Genomic DNA, 20344 nt, shown 5'->3' with positions numbered 1-20344 from the left:
GAAAAGCACCGTCTCCCTCGGGGTCTTGCACAGCACCTCTGAGACACTTCTTCACCACCAAGACGGGCACTGACCTGATTTTCTAGAGGCATATTATAGACCTCGGAGTCCAGCAGCATGGTGCAGGCACTGAAGGGCACAGCCTGGTTGGCAATAGTCCTTGCTGCCCGACAATGAACTCTCAAAATCTCCTGCTCACAGGAGACGATGAGCTTCTCCTGAGGAAGAGCAAACGAAGCAGTGAGCGTGGCAGCCTCAGTCTCCCCAGCAGAGGAAATTCGGGACCTCTTCCCCAGCAGGACTTTCCCCGGAGTGCTCCCTTACCCGCTCTATGCTGTGCTGGAGCCGCAGCTTTCCCCGGACGGCTTCCTGCTGCTTGAAGAGCTCCTTCAGAGGCTCCGCGAGCGACGGCGGCGGGGCGATCTGCGGGCACACGACGGCGGAGGGTTAGAGCCAGCAACGCTGTGGGTGCACAGCCCGCGGGGGCCGCCTGCTCCCCCCACCACGCAGGGCCCTGCCTGCGGCATGGCCACGTAGCCGAAATGCACCTTGGCCCAGGGCTTGGAGAGGGAGTCGGTGCCACCCTGCGGGGTCCTATACGGAGCTCGCCGGAGGAGAAAATCTGCCTATTTCCTCAGGAGGCAAAGGACAACGTCCTGCCAGTGCTCAGACCACAGTGAGGAGTGAGACAACAGGGCAAGAGATGTCCAGTGCCGAGAGACGAGCTCAGCCTTCAGAACCAGAGCCTAAATCACCCCACGGGCTGCGAGGGCAGTTGGTAAAGGGGCCTGAGCGCGTCTGACAAAGGGGATGATACTGTTGGGAGAAATACTGCCGGGAGCAGGCCAGTCTGCGCACCAGGAAGGGTGCCTGTGTCCTGATCTGTCCTGCGCTTTCCTGGGGAGCAAGGCGCTCCTCGAGCACAGCCCAAGTTGCAGAACAGAGGAGCAGGCGGCTCTGGGTTAGTCTAGGAAGGAACAAGCAGATGAGAACACAGGCTACAACCACTGCGGTGCTGGGGCAGGCAAAGCATGTATTAACTCATGCAAACAGTAACTCATGCATGGACTACGCTGCAACAGAAATACCCGCAGACCGGGGTACGTCACCCTGCCTGCAGCAGGGAACGAAGCCTGACGTGGCTGGTCGTATCGACCCTCCTCCTCCAGGCTGGATCCCGGATTTACTGCCTGCAGTATTAAGTTTATTGATGCATCTGTATTAGCAAGTCCATTCATGCAGCACAGCAGTGAAATGCAGATCCCACTGCCAAGGAGTGTGTGTGCTATCGGCAAGTCAAATATCGGTGCTTGGGAAAACGAAGGCAGGAGTTAAGAGCCATCTTTTTCCTACGGTCTTCCAGGTTCATTATCCAATTACTATACTGCTTGTACAAAGCAGTTTTGCCTTCCAGCCTCAAATCCTGTGAATTCATACAAACTTGCTCTAAAGCCTGGACAAATCTCAGGTTCCTAAGCACAGCCCAAGGTCTTCTCTGCAAAAATACAGCATCTCAGAGGATGCATTTATCATGCAGCCATCCACTTACCAAGGCTTAGATTCGTTGTCATGAGCATGTTCTAAAAGCTGGCTAAAGCCACGGCCGGGGTGCCGTTGGCATTGCAAGGGCGCTCACGATGCATAAGGGGATAATCTGGGCTGTGCTTGTAGCAGCAAGGGAGGGGACAGTCCCTGATGCTGTGGTTTAAAGAGAGAAGGTGACTCACCACTGGAATATGGAGCTTGCTTAGAGGCTTGCCATCCAACAGGTAGGAGCCTGTATAGGTGACATATTCAGCGTAGCACTGCGGAGCTTGGGGAGTAATATAGCAGAGGATTTTCCGCTTCTCTTCAATCTTTTTCCTGATCTGGAGGTACTCGAAGTAGGGGTTGGACCTGTCACTGTGATAAGGTTCAATGTCATCCAGTTTTATAGCATCTACGATAGCTGCCAGTGTTTGCTGTATCATCTCCCTCGTCTGCTGGGTGGACGTGTTGATCTGCTGCTGCAGCTGCTGGTTGGAGCGCTGGAACCGGCGCTTGCGCGGGTGCTGAGCCTGGGAATCGTCCTCCTCTGTAATGCGGCCTTTGGCACGTGTGGCGGGCGCAGAAACGGGAGGAAATTCCTTCTCAGAAGAGGCGGCGTTCTGCTTGTTTTGGTTGGCGAGCATCTGAGCCCGGTTCCTGGTAATCCGCTGAGGAATCTCTTCTATTTTGGGAGGTTTGGGAGCTTCTGCTACTGGTTTTTGTACTGGTTCAACGATTTCTGCTTGAGCGTTGCCCGGAGGTGCGTCTGCCTGGGAGGAAGGGACTTGGCTCCCACTGCGTGCCGCAGCACCCTCCTGTGAAACGCTGCCCTCGGCGGTGGCCGCGGGTGGGGGACCGGCGTGGGAGCCGCTCTCTGCCACCCCACCAGAAGACGACAGGTCTTCGTGCACGGCCTCCACCTCTTTGCTCTCCGCCTGAGCAGACTCGGATGGGGTCTGCTGGAAAATCTGTGCTTCTGAGTCCTCCGCTCCCTTTTCCTCAGCTACGTTCAGCGCTTCTGAGGTGGCTTCTTGTGCAGCCACTTCTGGTTTCTGCTCCTCTGCTTGTGGCTCCGTCTCCACGGGCAGGACGGCCGCTGCCTGGATGGCCGGCGGCTCCTCCGGCTCACCAGACGCTATTACGGATGCGCTCGCTTTAACGATCCCAGCGCTTGTTTCTGAAGCTGCTGCTGGGCTTTCTTCTACCGCTTCTGCCTCAGTCATCTCTGTCTCTGCAACATCCTTAGGTTGGAGCGGCAGCTCTGGCAGCGAGAAGGGGCCAAGGTCCAAGTCATCTTCTGTATTGGTGAAGGGATCAGGCCACGTTACCGCCTCCTCTGTATTTGCAGGCGCAGCGTTGTTGTTTTCCAAATAGTTGTTTTCTGGTGTGCTAACAACTTCTGCCTGAGGTTCTGCTGGCATACAGGGAGGCTCTGGAGGTATCTCAGGTGCTTCTTCTGGAAGAGGCTTGCAGTTATTGAAGAACGTGTCTAACCTAGTAGGGGACATGTACGGAGCTTGCTCTTCGGCATTCGCTATTTCTCCTGGAACTGCTTCCTCAGCATCCTCCTTGACTTCATCGAGCCCTGGTTCAGACACTGACAGAGGGTAAGATATGGGAGAAACGGGGTAGGAAGTATCTGTGGGAATGAAGGCTACCGGTGTAGGATGAATCGGCTCTAGGGAACAGAGCGGAGGTTTAGGGGACTCAGAAAACCTTTGGGGAGATTTCATCAGAAGCTCTGAGCCCATGGACCAGCTGACAGAGTGCTCTGCCGGGTTACCCATCAGGGTGGGAGGAATGGCGGCATCAGGGTTTCTGGAAGGAGGGTTATCCCAGTCTATATTGTTTTGTTCTGGCATACCCGAACTAAAATGGTTTTCTTCAATTGGTGGTAAGTAGGTAGATTCTGGTGGCATAATGGAGGCAGTAGCTTGCTGCTCTTCCGTGGTATCCAAGGGCATGCCGAGGTCGGGCGGAAGAGCACTTTCTACTGAAGGAGCCAGCAATTCATCTCTGTGTGAAGGGGAGGATTTTGCTTGCAAACCAGAAAAGACACTTTCAGGCGACTGGGCAACTCCGCTGACAGCTCCTGGCGCGCAGTGCAAAGCTTCCACTTTCGGTGATGAAACCCCATAATCTGGTGAGTAATACCCAGGAGATAAACACTGGAACTTCTCAGCAGGAACAGAAGGAAGGGGAGCTTTCTCCTCCATTAAATGCTGCACTGGAGAGTCATAATTTGATGTCGCCGGGACGCTTTGCTGTCTGAAAAATTTATCTCCGACACTGAATTCTTCTTCAGGTGCCCTTCTGATATCAACCGAGATGGAACGATAAAGGTTCGTGGAGGGTATGGTACGAGTCGGGGTCTGACTTGGATTCTCGGGGAGCCCACTGGAAACATTCGCATATCGGTCAAAGAAAGATGGAGAACAAGCGTTCATGGACATTGTGGATATGGGCAGCGAGTGCTGTGAGTCCGCGCACTCAAACATCAGGTCCGTGTAGTCTTCGTTGCTGCACGAAGGAGTCCTGGGTGTCTGCATCACCTCCTCGTAGCTTGGACAAGAGACAACAGATGCCGGGGTCGGGACCCCCGTCGGCCGGTTCTGATCCGGCCTGGGAGACGCCGGGAGGATTTCCTTCAGCTGAGGACCCGTTATCCAGTCCTTAGAGTCTGTGCCAACAGCAGGCTGTGCCTTGTTTTCCGGTGACAGCATAGGAGTCAGTGGACCCAACTCCTTAAGTTTCTTGTCCTTGAGCTGAGTATCCAACGTTAACGGCTTCTTTGTTGCCAGATCCAGACTCCTCTTGCGCACATCTTCCGAGCTTTTAAGTTTGTCCTTTAATTTGGGGTCTCCGGACCTGTGCCTCATTTTCTCCATTTGCTTCATTCTCTCTTTGTGCCTTTTGTGGCGCTCCTCGATTTCCAGGTCTTTCTGGCTCAGCATCCTCTCAAAGCTGGTCATCATCAAATCACCGTCTCCCAGAAGTTTCTCCCGTGGCCTGGCATCTTTCTTGCCGCTGTCTTTGGAAAGGGTTATTTTTTCATTCCCATTGCTTATTTTTATTGATTCTGATTTGTCTTTCTCTTGGTTTTCCTTCAGCTTCTCCTTCAGTTTGGTTTCACCGAATTTGAGGTTGTCCTCCTTTGATTTATCTTTAAAGGTGGTAACTTGAGGATTGTCCTTGTCTTTAAGCGTTGACTTTGGCTCGTCTTTGTGATGTTTAAAGAAACCATCTGCATGTTTGTCTCTATGCTTTTCCTTTTCCTCCTTCCATTTTTCCTTGTGTTTATCTCGCTTCTTTTTCTCTTTAACTGTGCTGATGGTGCTGGAACCGTAAGTCTTTTCTTTTTCCGCCTTCTTTGACAGCTCTCTTTCAGAATCATTTTTATCTTTCTTTTCAGAAAATAAGTAATCAATGCTTTTCTCTGGTTCCTCATCAGGCTCTGCCTTCATGTTGTAGGAAGTGCTAAAAGCCTCCCCATCCACAGAGAAATCTTTTTCATAATGAGTGGAATCCTTTCTGCTGCTGGAGTCTTTGAATTCTTCTGTTTTCTCCTTTTTCTCAGTCTTCTCCTTCTTTGCTTTTTCCTTCTCGTGACTTTTCTTTGACGAAGATGAAGAATGTCTGTGTCTCTCCTTCTCCTTGAGTTTGTCCTGCAAGCAGGGTAAAGGGAGAGAGTCCTTAAACTTTTCTTCAGCAGCATCAGTAAGAGAAAGGTTAGAAGACTCAAAAAGGCTGGTCAGTCCTGGATCTTGTCCTCGATCTGTGAAGCTGTCAGAAGAGATCTCACTGATTTTGTCATTGGAGTCATCTCTATAGTCATTCAGAGCCTCCTCCTCCAATTTCTCCAGCAGGCTCTTCTCCGACTCCCCTCCTTTCGAAGACTTTTTCTCTTTGGAATGCTCTTTATCCGGCTTCTCCTTATGCTTGCTTTTCACCTTGTCGTCATTGGCATGTTTCTTTTCAGCCTTCTCTGGGAGCTTTTGCTTGTTTTTCTTCTCTTGAGTGGAATCTATGGACGTTCTGTCTTTCCTGTCCTTGTACTTCTCAGTAGAGTCTTTATCTTTCTTCTCTTTGTGTTTTTCAAAGGAACTCTTCTCCTTCTTCTCTTTTCCCCCTTCCGATGTTCCTTTGTCCTTCTTCTTCTCCTTGGAGTCCTTATCTTTCTGTTTCTCTCCTGAATGTTGCCGATCGGAGGAGTACTTGCGGTGCTTGTCGGGGTACAGCTCCTTCTCAGCAGCTGCACCATCATCCTTCTCCTGCAGACTGTCCAGACGATGCATTTCGCTCCCAGCAGAGTCGCTGACTTTGAACCCAGTCAAGCTGTAATCATCCCTCTCGTCTTCGCTTTCATCTGTGAAGATGTCTGCAATGCTGTACCAGCTTTTCTCCTTGCCTTTCTTCTCATCCTTTTTCTCGGAAAAGTCCTCCCGATCCGTGGAGAAGTTTTTCTCTTTCTTCTCTTTAACCTGGTCAAAAGAACTCTTCCTTTCTTTGTCTTTGCTGTGCAGGTCTTTGTACTTCTCTTTAGTTTCTTTTTTCTCTTTGAAACTCTTGTCTAGTTCTTTGTCTTTCAGGATTTTCTCAGGAGCAACTTTTTCATTTTTCTCCTTGTCGCCTTCTTTGGATTTTTCCTTGTATTTTTCTGGCTTCACTTTTTCTTTTTTTTCTTTATCAGGAGCATCTTTCTTCTCCTTTTCCTTTCCAGAATGGTGCCTCTCCCAAGTCTCCAGAGTTTTACCACCGAATTCGGGGTCAGACTTATCCTTGAAGAATGTTTCGCAGCCGTATTCTTTAAAGTCATCTCGATAGGGCTCCTCCTGCTTCGTTTTGGTATCTTTTCGATCTTTAGAGCCATCAGAGGAATCTTTTCTGTCCTTGTTGGTTTCACCTGTATCTTTTTCCTTCCTCTCCTTGACACTCTCTGCAGAATCCTTCCTTTTCTTATCCTTTTCAGGCAAATAACTAGGAGTAACTTTGTGTCTGTCCGTTTGGTCCTTTTTCTTCTCGGAGCTTTTGTCCACATAGTCCCTCTCTTTCTTCTTTAAGAAAGTGTCCTTTTCATTACGTTTCTCGTTGTATTCCTTCTTCTCTTTTGTTTTATTTTCCTTTTTCTTGTCTTTAATTTCCTCTTTCATGGGTTCTATGATTAGTTTTGCCACGGTGTCATTTTTAATCTCCCTGAAATCTGTTACTGGAGAATCCCAGCTATCTTCACCTTTGAAATCAAAGGATGAATCAGAAGACAAGTCTGAAAACCACCTCTCTTGCTGATCATCCGAAAGGCTGAACTTCGTGTCCTCACTTTCGGGAAATTGGTTTTTGTTATTAAACTCATCAAACCCCGACTCATCCCTGTAAAGTTTTTCTTTTTTGCATTTTTCTTTCTCTTCCTTGAAAGATTTTTCTTTCTCTAGTTTAGAAACCTTCTCCTCCTTCAGCTCATTCTTCTTTTCAGATTTTGACTGCTTGTCCTTTGACTTCTTCTTTCTCTCCTCCTTGTGTATTCTCGGCTTCTCCTCTTTGGGAGACTTCTCCTTTACAGGTTTCTCTTTTTCTGATTTACTTAATCCTTCTCTGAAGGATTTGCTCATGTCTTTACTACCATCTTTGACTTTTCTTAAAGATTTCTCCTCTTTTGAGGATTTTCCAGTCTCATCTTTAAACAACCATTCCTTCTCCTCCACTTTACCTTTGGGGAGCTTTTCCTCCTTCTTACTGTGTTCTCGCTCATGCTTTAACACTTTCAACTTGTTTTCGACTGGATTTTCTGTCTCTACTATCAAGCCTTTCTCAGGCTTTTGTTTAGAGTCCTCAAACTCAAAAGAAAATGTTTTGATTATTTTAATGTCTTGGCTGATGGGACACTGCCCCTTCTCCTTGTTTTTATGTTTGTGTTTTGTTTTATGCTTTTTAACAACCTTCCCCTCCTTGTCCAGCTTTGGAATTGCTCCATCCACATTGCTATGGAATGAATTCTTTTTCTCAGAAACAGTGTTGTGTGGGGTGTTCTTCTTTTTGTGCTCTGGTTTCTTCCTGACTGGCTTTAGCGACTCTAAGCTCGAGTCCTCGGACGAGTAGTCTGACTCGCTCGTCAGTCTCGTCCTGGTGGAGTCCGATAAGGAACTGACATCTGACCAAGCTGGAGAAGATATGGTTTTCCAATTGTCCGTCCTCCAGTGCTTGGAGTGCTGTTCTGTAAGATTAGGATTATGTTTCTGGGATGCTAAACTCCCATGAGAAGAGGTCGATGAGGCAGACAGAGAGTTAAACAAGGAGGATTCCTTTAGCACTAGCCTGGAGTCCTTTACACAGCTAGAGCTCTGAAGAGAGTCTCTATCATCCTCCTCACTCTCCACGTTTTCACTCTCTGATTCAGAGGAACAAAATTTGTCATTTTTTTTGCCAAACCGAACCTCTTTGCTTTTTGTCTCCTTCTTCCGCTTCTTTTTTACTTTGCTTTTCTCCTTCTGCGGCTTTGTGCTGGCGGGCTCCCGAATCTTGCTGGTGGGCAATATCGAGTGGGTCGAAAGTCGGAGCTTCTCCCCTGTCCCCACAGCAACGCTGGTCTCCTCCTCGTCCGAGCTGTCCGACAGGATGCGGTGGGCAGCTTTCTTTGGTGTAATTGTGTTATTTTTAGTATAAGTTTTCACTTCCATTTTGGGTATGGAAATGAAACTGTTTGCTTTAGTCTCTTTTCTGTAATCCTTTTTCAGCAAATGTTTGTCATCGACTGGCGGGACCCGGTCCTGCTCATCGTCCTCATCAAATTCATACTCATCCTTCACTGGGGTGATGGTTTTGGGGGGCTCCTGGGCCTTGGGCTTGTGCTTCAAACCCTTCTCAAACTCTGAGTCTGTGTTATTGCCATCAACAGAGCTGGAGGGAGCGAAGGAAGGGGCATCCTCCTCTTCTGAGGTCTCTGCAGAGAGAGAAGAACAACGTGTTAAGGGCTGCAAGGGGTTTCGGGGAGGGAACATCATCAGTCTGCTGCAGACGTGAACCCCTGCAAATGGCCCTGCTGCCCTTTTGCCTCACCCAGCCTTTGCTAAGTTTGCAGCTGAAAGCTCAAAATGCCAGGCTGGGAGAGCTTTTAGAAAGGAATATCTATCCAATCTCAAACCTGCATGGGGCATTCCTCCAAACAACATCCTGGGTGTATCAAGAGAAGAACTTTTTAACAGGGTTATGACTGCACACTCATACACAGCATAGGTCAAGACTCCCCGTAAGACTGGAACTTAGCACTAATTAAAACCTGCAGTGTTTCCCACCTGGCACAGCCACAGTAGTGTCACTCATGGGACAGGCTGAGGGACAGCCCGGGAGCACAACCTGAAATGTCAGCACTGGTACAGCCGAGCGCTGTGCCCTCCAACTGGGGAGGGATGGGAATACACGATGTGCACGCACACCTCCTCCTCTCTATGCACGAGCTGGAATATTACCCACATTTTAAAGGTAAGACATCCATTTACCTGCAATTGGCTTCCAATCCTACATCTCGATTGCACCAGGCAAGTGATCTCAACGTAGGCTTCCAGGGCAAACAGCTAGAGCTCCCGGAGCTAAAGGCTGGTAGTTATGTTGTCTGAATTTGGGTTACAGCTACAGATGGACTCCTGACCGTGGCAGCAGCGTGCAGATAGTCTGACAAGAGTTTAACTTCACTGTCCTCTTAACGTCTCTGTATTAACAGATAGCTGCAGGCCACAAACATCACTCCCATGTTCACATAAAGGTCAATCTCACCTGTTGAGCTTTCTTCGCTGGAGGGGTATGTGGTCTTTCCCAGGAGCAGATTCACCATGGTGGGAGAATTAGCTACTTTTAAAGGTGTCTCGCCCTTCCTGTTGCTTTGATGAGGATTCCCTCCATAATGTAACAATAATTTCACCACCTGAAAACAGAAATTGAGACTTGAAGATGTTCATGATGTTTCAACTCCAGGGTTTTTGTACAACTTTCATATGTAACTGAAAGGGGAATGTCCTCAAGCAGTCTATCCTCAGGACACGCCTTATGGCACTAACAGTCATCAATAAGAAAGGAGATAAAAACCAGGAACAGGAACCAACTTGGGCAGGAAAGAAGGGAGAAGAGCAAGACACAAAGCCATGCTCCCTGCCTGACTCCAGAAGAAGAAGAATGAACTATCCCCTGCACAGGGGAAAAACAAGTAAAACACTCAACAGCACTGGAGCAGGAAAATTCTTGCCACCTACATGGCTATCAGCAACAAATAATAATAAAATAACCAGAATCTCTGTATTTGCACAGTTGGCTGCTTGAAGCACGAAGGAAAAAAAGTCATTAAAAACACAGCTATGAAATCCAGCAAAAACCAACCTTGAAGTGCCCGTTATTCGCTGCATCGTGCAGCGGGGTGTCGTCATCCAACCCCTTTGTGTTGACTTCGGCACCCGCAGCAAGCAACTGCTTTGCAACGTCGTAATAACCCCGGTTGCATGCCTCATGCAACGCCGTCCAGCCTGCAAGCAAAGGGACACTTAGAACACAGATATCACCTTCATGGAGAAAGTTAGAGACAGTGAAAAGTAACCTCCATCCACAGATGCTGCAGGCGCCGGTGTGTCGAGGGGTCTGTGGCTCTGACAGCCAAGAAGATGGTCTTGTTTGCCCAGCTCCCCATGGCCCAGCAGGAAGAAACCTGCAGCTCTGCTTTGCTACTCCAACCAGGTGGTAGTTGAATCAATCCCACTTTTCCCTCTGGTCATGGAACATGCTACAGACAGATCATGTGCCAGAACGGACAGAGCCCCAGGAAACGGAAAGGCAAAGTTTTGTGTAGGAAATTAAGAGAATTGCTGATGCCATGTGGAACTCAGGTCTCAAATCCTTTCTCGTTCCAACTCCTCCGTAAGGGAAACACTGCTGCCCAGATCAGGACTGAGCTCTGAACTGCCGACATCGCTCTGAAACATCCCCCACGCAGAGCTCACAAATATTTTTTGTGTGCTCTCCAAAGCAAGCAGCCATGCCACTGCAAAACAGGCCCCTGGCTTGGGGAGAAACCAAACAGCAGGTCTCCACAGTAACAGTGGCTCTAGTTCTCAAACAAACTTCCAAAGAACACAGAATGAAATATTTTATCATGTTCAAACAGACTATTTTTAAGCAGAAACTGTTTTGAAGTTTCCCAGCAAACACGCGTGGCTCTTTCGGTATTTTGCGGATAGTGTCGTGGGAGCTCATTCCGTTACCTTCACTTGGAGCATTAAAAAGGGGCACCTGGGACCAGAATTAATCACAACTGATAGTTCAGTCTAGCACTGATATTAATCATACAGGCAGAGGAACATGCATATCTATTTATAGCCCTAAAATCGTGCAAAGAGAAGAGCAAAGAGCAAAGTCAAGCTCTTGGACGTGCTGGAAGGCAGGCTGCCTCACGCTAATTTAGCCCCATCGTTGGTACGAGCGTGCATGAACGGCACTGTTCATCATCTCATGGCTGCCTTCTCGCTGCAGGACTCGGGGCCGTTCCCATCCCAGGCTCGTTTGCGGCCACAGCCCCACACCCAGGCTCCTTTCCCCATTCCCACCACCAGAAGCAGGAGCTTGGCAGTGCTGTTGAGGAGGAGGAGGAGGAGGTGGTGGTGCTACTCCTCAGCTGAGGCTCAGGACAGTCGGTGTTTCCTCTAATTTGGGTGCCTGGCTGGCGCAGCTGGGAGCCTGACCTCGCCCTTCACATTTGCACTGCTCCCCGTCAGCGGCATCCCCACGTACGGTACTTAAAAACAAACCCCAGAACACTGCAGGCACCAGCCATTCAACTCCGGAGCAATGATTTTACAAACCCACTCTTTTCAATATTTTTGTGCACATGATTTCTTACATTTTAAGTAAAAAAAGAGCTAAAACAGCCCACCTCCCTTTGCAAATCCCCCTCCAGACTTCCAAGACAGCACCCACGTGAAAGGGCATAAGAAAACACACCAGAGGGTCCCAGCTGCAGTTTCAGAGCATGGAGCCATGGCAGCCCCAGGGATCACTACGGATCAAACCCAGCCTAGCATCACCGTCCCAAGCGGGAGCATGTTCAGAGCAGACAGGACAGCCTAGTAATTTAGCTCCCAAACTCCAACAAGGAAACTGATGTTTTTCTGGGATTTATTGTTTTGGCAGATCCATAGTCAGTTGGTTTTGTTTGTTTGTTTGGTTGGTTTTTTTGTTTTTTTTTTTAAAGGACAGCAAGACTTTTTTCTTCCCGAAGGGCAAAATCATTATTTTTGGTTAATCCCCTCTTTACAAGTAGCAAATCCATGTTATAAAGAAACTACTTTCTCTGGTGGGAGCCATTCTTGGAGGTGGAACATGCAACGAGGTTGGAAAAGGTTTGGATCCGTGGGCTGCCCTGTCAGTATTGCCAGCGGGCTGGTTACCTGCAAAGTCCTTCACATTGACATCTGCACCCTCGATAATGAGCTCCTTGATGCGCCGGGCATCTCCTCGGATGGCAGCTCGATGCAGCCGAGTCTCTCCTCGCTCATTTCTCTTATTTACTTTATCTTTGGTTTTGGAGGCAGAGTTAGGAGTTCCCTTCTGACAAACTGTAGACTGAGAGGGATGCTTTGGTGTTGTGTCAACTGCACGGAGGAGAGAAACAGTCAAGAACAGCAATTCAAAGGAAGCCCTACACCCTTAGAGGGAGCTCTTGCAACACGTTTCATCTCGCGTCTCCCCCAAAATGCTCACCACAAGGCACCGAGAGGCAACTGAATCTCTTGAAGTTGACGTGAAGACAGAGGAAAGCCTCTGTGTGTATAATGCAGATACTAATTGCAGGCTGCCAAAGCCCACTGGAGAGAACTGCAGTCCTTGCAAAGACTGCAGGCAATCCCATGATTTAGGAGCAGACAATGCAGCTCCTTACCCTAAACCCTCATTTCCTAAGGGAAGTGGCCTTTTACCAAGTACATGTGAGGTCTGACAGCCTTGGGAGGAGACTGCGCATTTCCTGGGAGAGCATCTGAACGCTCTGAAGACTACACAGCTTTTTGCCTTTTTTTTCCCCTAAGTAATAGCAACATAAGCAGCTAGATTGGTGTTAAGAACAACAAAATATGTGGCTAAAGGCCGCGACGTTTGTGTGTAGGATGCAGATGTGCGCATACAGATAGCACAGTGCCTCTAAAAACCCTGGGGGTCATGTATGCAACAGATAAAAATTACTAAAATACAAAATCCATGGCAAACACATTCCAGCTGCTCTGCATCTCAAGTTACAGTTCCAGTGGTTACATGTCTTATCCCTCTACGCAAGAAGAAACATTAAAAAACCCAGAGAGGGATGATACTTTTAACTTTTATTCACAATGCTCCTTTACTGAGTTAGCCTGAGACGCCAGTGGAAAATGCAAAGCTCAGATGTGCAGGAAGCTCCTGTGGAACCAAAGCTCTAGTTAAGCAGCCAAGGCAGGCTCAGTGGTGGCCTGGATTCGGCCCGTGGGACATCTCCTGCTACCGCCTTATACTGGAAGAAGGAAGGGCAGCCGCAGCCACCTGCGAACCCCAGCAGCAGCCCGTGCCTGGAGTCACCGGCAGAGCCCCAGGAGAACAGGTGTCCCGCTGCCCCGCTCCAGCATCCCACCTACGGTGCTGAGAGTGGGGGGAGACCCCACGGAGCAGCGTACCAGCCCCCCCGCACCACGCCGGGGGTGGCAGCTCGTCTCCGCTGCCGGCGAGGAGCTACCTGAACCGCCTGGTGACCCCGGGGACGGGCACTGAGAAGCCCAGGTATTCGCAAGCTTCTCGCTGCAAGCTCACACCCATCTGCCCACACCTCTGAGCAAAACCACCCTCCGGATCTCACCTGGGCTGTTTGCAGACTCTTCTGCTGTCATCTGCATAAGGAGAGCGACTTGCTGGCGCTCGGAGAGCGGGTAGCCTGCCCGGATCCCCGAAAGGCCCATTCCGAAAAGCAAGCCAGGCTTTCTGGTGGCGGGCTCCTTTTTAATCCTCTTCCGCTCTGGACCCTGCTTTTCTGCGGTGCAAGGAGACACAGAAACACAAGCCGTGAACGTCGCTGCAACTGAAACCACGTTCATTTCTGAGCAAAGTGCTAACAGCTCTCTAACTCCGTTTCCGTTATCTCGCAAATGGAAAAGCCTACGGTGAAGGACGTATCCCTGCGCTGGGAGCACCAGTACGTGGGGCAGCCGCCTGGGCTCACGCGGTTGCAGCCAGGACACGCACCGCTCCTGCTGCCCACCGGCTCCTCCAACAGTCTCTCCCAGCACAGGCTTCTACCAGTTCTCCCCCCACCATCAAAGAGCAGCACAAGAGGGAGGGAGCGGGTCCTTCGTGGGGCCACTGCCAGTACTGTACCTTCCATCTTGCTTCTAGGAGCCTCCATTTCATGCCATGGTGCTTCGAGGAGCGTACGCAGCCTTACACCACCACAGCATGGACTGAACTGGAGGCATCTAAAAGCATCAACAAAGAGTGCTAACGAGATACAGGCCAACAGCTCGGAAATGTTGCCATCTCACCCCCTCATCATCATCAAACCAAGGACCCTGCAGCCAAACGGGTGTGCTGCCCTGGGGAGCACGGGGCTGGCCCTCTCCTCCCAAAGAGGCTGCTTCCAGCCTAACACAGAGCACCCACCTGCGGTCGGGCTGATGACCGCCTAGCCACATCTACTCCTGCATCCCTCTAAAAAAAATCCCAAACAAACAGGAGGGGAGGAAGAAACTCCCTGTGCCCGGCTTGTCATCCCCCAAATCCCAGCCTGACACTCGGTCTCCTAAATCATCCAGCTACAAAGGCAGCTCCTGCTGAGGGACTGAGCACAACCGCCTCTAAAGCCAGTATTTGCTGCTGGCATGCCATGTGCACAAGAACGAGACAAAACCCCAGCCTCTCCCTGCACCTCCAGCCTCGCTCCCAGTGACCCACACAGCAGCCTGCTGCAAGCTGGTGAGAACTGGACCCGGCCAAGCATTATGCAACTTGCTGCCTCCCGCCCCGCTGCCCAGTTCAGCCCAGCTCGCACACCTAACCTCTGCGAGAAGCCTGACTCTACAGCTTTTCTTAACTATTTTTCCAGTTTTCTTTACGCAAGTATTGATCCTTTTCCCATGCAAGGAGAGTTAGCAGCCCTTCCTTTGCGCTTCTGGTTTGCTTGCTTGTTGATGCTGTCCGGCAAAAGCACAAATCCAGCTGCATGCTCTCCAGTGGGTCCGCAGAGCCGCAGCCACGCCAGAGACCCACTGTAGAGGTGCATTTGGTGAACAAAGTTTCAAGGTGCCAGTTCAGGAAACAAAAATTAAGTTTTCTTCCACGGAGCCAGCCAAGCAAGAGAGACAGAACATGTATGTGCAGAGCAGCATGGCAATTCCTTGCCAACAGCCAAGCTGCATCCCTCCTACCAGGCAACTGTCCTAAACCCACAAAGAAGCATAAGGAAGATATGGTGCATGCGAGTGGAAAATCCAACTTTGCTCACATCTATTTCTAAGCACCGATATAGTTTGTTTATAACAAGGCTCAACTACAGGGCTCCCACTGCGTGCAGAGGGCCGGTAACGACATTCTTAGCAGCCACAGCTATAAAAGTTATCAAATGCAGGTGAGCAGCTCCTTGCCCTTGTATCACATGCTCGAACACCCATTTGAATCAAGGCCCGTTCGATGCTGCTCAAGAAACCTGAGCAGTAAAACACCTCACTGCATCCCTGACGTAATGAAAGGACTGCATCCAGACGAGCTGTTCAAAACCTCCCGCATACACAGAAACTGTTCTCAAGCTGATTGCACTTGCTTTTCAAGTGAGCAAATCCCACCTGTGACTTTGAAGCACAAAGTAAAAATCTTTTTAATGAAAAGAAGTTTGGACTCGCATAGCTGCCAGCCCCTGGGTCCTGCCGGGCTCAGCCCCAGCAGGGACTGGTACTCGCCAGGATGCTGTCAGAAGACGCAAACGAATCGATGGGGTTATTTATCACAGCAAGTACGCCAAACCTTCCAGCGGGGTAGCATAGGCAAGGGCTCTCTTCTACTCAAACATTTGACTCTAAACATGCTTGCTATTTTGCTGAAGATATTTTGAGAATCCCAGAAAGCATTAGAGGGATGATACAAGGAGATTTGCAAACAAGTACATGTCTGGTAACGCTCTCCAAGAAACAGGGCTTCAACTCCCAGCAGCCAGGGAGGGGAAACACCACCAAATAACCATCCAGTGTCTGCCCAGTCCCCCGCTCCAGCACCCTGAAACTGGGAGTCAAGAGTGGGAAGATGCAGAGGTCCAAGAGGATTTCCAACGGCTCATATAAACGCAAGCTTAATTGACTAGCTGCATCCAGTCTCTTCCCTACCACCACCCCTGTGCCAGGGCAGGGTCCGGCAGCCCAGGGAAAGGCAAATCCTGCAACCTGCAACCTCTAACCCAGCTCTGCTCATCCAGTCGCATTTGTCATTTTGTCAAATTCAATGTGGGTCACCGGCACACAGCCACCAGCAGGACAGAGCCTGCTTTGCCTCTGCGCAAAGTCCAGCAGGTCAGGAGAAACCGTCAACAGACAGGTTTAAACTCAATCGCCGGACTTTGCGCCGAAGCACAGGTTTCCTCGTTCATTCACCAAACTGCCAGCAGAGTAAAAGTCTCTGGCAGATGAGGGCAGCAGCGTGTGGGGATGTCTCCACTGCTCCAGCTCAATTCATGCTGCTGCTATCTCCCGCGCTCCCTTGGCTGACGAGCAGGCAGCTCCGAAAACCCTTCCCTTCACCATGCACAAAGGTGCCATCCTCTGCTGCTCTCCTCCTGCAAAGGTATCATCCAGAGCAGATGATTTCCACTGGCCCCCTGCAACTGGGATCTTGTACATTTAAGAAATAACAACTCCGTACCAGGGAATCTCTCCAACCAGACAGCACAGGCCACCCCTCTTCAAATACAAGGCCTGGAAACACATCTGTGCATTGAAGGAGAATCCCAGTCTAATTCTCTGAAGCCACATTTCAGTCACCCTGGCAGCCCTAACAGAGCTAGAAGATGAAATCAGATCACAGGAAAGTAGATAGTTTTTTAATGGCTTGAAATAAAATTAAACTCAACGTGCTTACGGTAAAAAAAAAACAATTTAGCCCGGGCAGTTCCAGGAGCCATGCTGCTGTGCAGCATGTCCCGCCAGGCACGCTCGCCCCGAGCACAGGGAGACCCAATCTGCATACGTAGCACCTTCCTGCTCCTCATTAGGCTCCGGAGCTGCCGTTCAAAGCAGGCTTGTTAAATCCCACTCGGCCAGGCCTGGCTTCTCCGCATGCCTCGGCTCAACAGGCAGCTCCTGGCCACATCCAGCCGCGCCGCAAAGCAAGGCACGAAGATGCTCGAGGGGGTCACACCTCGGCCAGTGCCACTGGGCAGCGTCTTTGAAGTACAAGTGATGCACAAGAGTTGTTTGCGGTAGAGGGCTGCTCTGTGTGTACGTGCAGAGGGAGCCACAATTAGAATGGGAACATTTTCATTAATATTACTCGGCTGCTGCAGGTTGTCAGCATGAGCCTGTGATTTGCAAAAATTGATTACCAAGTTCAACCAAAAACCCCTAAACTCCTGTTAATTCTGCAGTTGCAGAAACTTCCTCCTCCACAGAACATTTAACATTAAAAAGCATGCGATCAACAAGATAAAAATAAATTGGAAAGCGACTGCCGCGTTCTTGCTCGCTGTGGTGAGGCAGAGAGGGCTGGCGGAGGCAGCCGAGGACTCGGGCTCGCGCATGCTTCCCTGGGGGAAGGCGGCATCGCCGGGCGCTGCACGGGTCCCTGGTGCTGGAGGATCGCATCCAGTCCTGCTCACGTGCTGCATGACCACAGCGCTTTGCTCCTCGGTACCTTCTTCTACCCAGCAGTAAAGAGATTTCTCCCTCTGGGTGCCCGTGCCTCACTCACCCGTTCCCCCGAGGCCTCCCCGCTGGAAGGCAGCAGAGAAACACCGTACTATCCCCTTTGCAATTAGATGTTTGTCTGCTGGCTGCCGCAGCGCAGAGGTTAATCCGACTTCTTTAAGCATTTGAGGGGGGAAGTAGGTCGCTGGCTGTGCTCCCTGCACCGGTTGCATAAGGAGCAAGGCAGGGCTGAGCTGCGCCCAGCGTCTGATGGCTCCCACTACCGGCACCCCAGCGTGGGCAGCACGGCAGCCCCAGTCTCCCTGCATGCCACGATGCTCAGGCAATGCGGAGAGGCCGCAGAAGCGAGGTCTGAAACATGAGCAGGAAGGATGGAGAAGGAGCTGCTCCGTGCTGCCGGCAGCTCCGCTTCCCATCCTCAGCCTCAGCAGAAGCGCCCGGCAGGCTCCTGCTCAGCCTTGCGTGAGTGAAGCACTGGCAAAGCTCTGGGCTGGCTTCCCCGGCCCTGGCCGGTCCCAGGCTAACAGAGCTGCAAAAGTGTTTTATTTCAATTCAGAAGACTTTACTCAGAATCTGGTTTTCAGCAGATTTAAAAGGCGCACCTGCACGAAGCCTTCTGCTCAACGGCACTGAGTGCCACTGGTTCCTGCAGGCTGCTCCTTTTCCTCTAATTAAATGCTTTTCTGTAACACCTTGCAGCAACATGGAGCAAATTAAGAGAAACACTCACAGTGTGTAAATACCTCAGCAAACAGGAATAAAGGTTATTTTACACTAAAACCCCATTAGCAAGGCTGTACACATGCCAGTCCCTGCATGGAAGCACAAAAACCAGAGGTACAAGGGGGTGCGCAGGCAAGGAGCCCCCCTGCCACAGTTATCTCACTGCCGATCACCGGAGACCGTGACTGGACCATGCACGCTGATCCCGACCCAGCGATGCGCTCTGCGCCCGCCCGGGGATGAGCCACACCTCCATTTAGCTATTTTTAAAGCAGCTCGTTTGCTGCTTGCTTCAGCCTTCTGCAAACCTACAGAGCAAAGCTTCAGCCTGGCGCTGCCGTGGTTTAATTTGGGGATCCTGCTCGGCTCTTCCCTCACGCTGACGCTAGCAGGAACGGCGTGCACAAGCTTAAAGGGGAAAGCAGGATCTGAGCAGAGCTGCGGCTGCCAAACACAGCCGGGAAACTGCTTCTCCTTCCTTTCATCACACTAAACCCGAGAGGCTCGCGAAAGGCAGAACAGGAGCAGGTTCCCAGGACAAAGGGGTTTGAGCATTAGCCCACTGGTGGTTCTCGTGCACAAATTAGACTCCAGGTCATGCGATGCTCGCGCTGCTGCAACGGGGAACACAAATCCGGGGCTGCTGGAAGCCCGTCGGTGGCTCCGCGGAGGTCCCAGGGCAGGTGCTGCTTCGCACAGACGTTCAAGTGCTGTTGGGCTGGCTCTGCGCGCAGGGCAGCACCACGCAGGCTGAACCCCCGGCTCTAGCCGAAATGGGAGAGAGAAGAGAGGCAGGGAAGGAAAGAGAAAAGGGTGGTGATGGAAAATCTTTCAGAGATTTCTCGAACACGCACTGTGAGATGCTGGCAGGTTATGAGGACAGGAGCTCCAACCCAGAGCTGTGGCTGAGCAGCACAGCTCCTCGCTCCTCACAAATGCGTCGTACCCTGTAATGCAAAAAGCATCTGTTTAAACTGCTCTGACATGACAACACACGCATATAAGGTGGTACCCTGAGGAAAAATACCATTTCCAAATAAGCAGCTCACGCTAAACATCCCAGCGCTGCATGGAGAAACCGACTGTTGGCTTGCCGATGAGTCGGGATTTTCAACAGTTTATTTGCCGAGCAAGCACACAAACAAAAGATCAATAAGAATAAATTAGAACAGCACAGACAGCAATAGAGACTGCATTGCACCCCCAAGAGACCACACAAGCCTCTGCTTTCCCCATCCACAGCCTAGCATGCGTAAGAGTGACTCATTTTTACTGCAGAAGTTGTAGGGCATAAAACGTTTTGGAGCATGTCAGCTCAAACCAGGGGAAAAGCAGGTTTAACCTGAGCGCAGGCAGCCCAGAGCCCCAGCGCATGGATGCTTACAGATGCTCGCAGGGCATCTGCAGATGTGGACTAACACGTGCTGAAGAAGACTGATCACGAGTCGAAAGGTTTCCAGCAGCACAATACAACCACGTCCCAAGGCTCCGCAGACACCCCAGAATTTAAGGACAAGCACACAGGATGGTGCCGAGGGGAACAGCAGCGGCAGGTTAAGCGCAGCAGCAGCGTGAAATGGGAAGCAGCACACCGACACGGGCAGATAAACAAGAGAGGGCAGCAGGGGAGCAGGACAGAAGCCAGGCAAACGGGAGGCTGCGAAGAGCGCAGCGAGAAGGGCAAACAGGGCTGGCATGGCTGCATGGAGACCACCATAAAGCAGAGGAACAGGGCACGCAGGCTGGAGAGCTGCACCTGACGGCCAATGCAGGGAGGAGGAATGCTTGGCACCAGGAGTTCATGGACACGCTGCAGAGCCCGCAGTACAAACGGGCTGGGGGGCAGAGAGAGGGAATGATGTCTGGCTAATCAGGCGAATGAAAGCAGATGCCAAAAAGGAAACTGAGAGGAAAAGCTGTAGCAGGGTCTGCTTCGGCAGAACGGCAAGGAAGGTGCCCTGAGCTGCTCCCGTACAGCAGTGAGTTTCCTAATCTGAAGCATGGAGAGGGTGCAGAGCCAGAGACAGCCTGCACAGCTAAGCTGAAAGGATGGCAGAGATGTTGGATTCAACAGTCAGGAGCAGTGGAGAGGTGCTGGCAGGAGGAAGAAGCCCTTTTACAACCACATCAGGTCACTGTGCGTGTAGCTGAGCCCACTGTCCTCACCACTCACCTCAGGTCCCAGGGACAGAGGATCCACAGGC

At 50.8% G+C, this 20344-nt stretch overlaps 1 protein-coding gene across 8 annotated transcripts in view; it reads right to left on the bottom strand.

Annotated features, from left to right (window-relative positions):
- The window catches only part of ANKRD11 (ankyrin repeat domain 11), a 159994-nt gene that overhangs the window by 3437 nt on the left and 136213 nt on the right, over positions 1 to 20344 (bottom strand). For 7 of the 8 annotated variants that reach the window (XM_030023867.2, XM_030023868.2, XM_041125631.1 and 4 more), the window contains 7 exons: positions 13376 to 13546; positions 11946 to 12149; positions 9889 to 10031; positions 9292 to 9439; positions 1728 to 8461; positions 325 to 423; positions 75 to 218 (listed from right to left, as the gene is read on the bottom strand). In XM_030023867.2, the coding sequence (XP_029879727.1) occupies positions 75 to 218; positions 325 to 423; positions 1728 to 8461; positions 9292 to 9439; positions 9889 to 10031; positions 11946 to 12149; positions 13376 to 13546 (7643 nt within the window). Of the gene's footprint in view, positions 1 to 74; positions 219 to 324; positions 424 to 1727; positions 8462 to 9017; positions 9268 to 9291; positions 9440 to 9888; positions 10032 to 11945; positions 12150 to 13375; positions 13547 to 20344 lie in introns of those variants that run through there. The other variant, XM_041125632.1, reaches the window with a different exon arrangement.

The sequence above is a fragment of the Aquila chrysaetos genome, chromosome 9 (genome assembly GCF_900496995.4).
Source record: "Aquila chrysaetos chrysaetos chromosome 9, bAquChr1.4, whole genome shotgun sequence".
In the NCBI taxonomy this organism is placed as follows: domain Eukaryota; kingdom Metazoa; phylum Chordata; class Aves; order Accipitriformes; family Accipitridae; genus Aquila; species Aquila chrysaetos.
The sequence above is the reverse complement of the archived record's forward strand: the minus strand, read 5'-3'. Positions and strand labels throughout refer to the sequence as shown.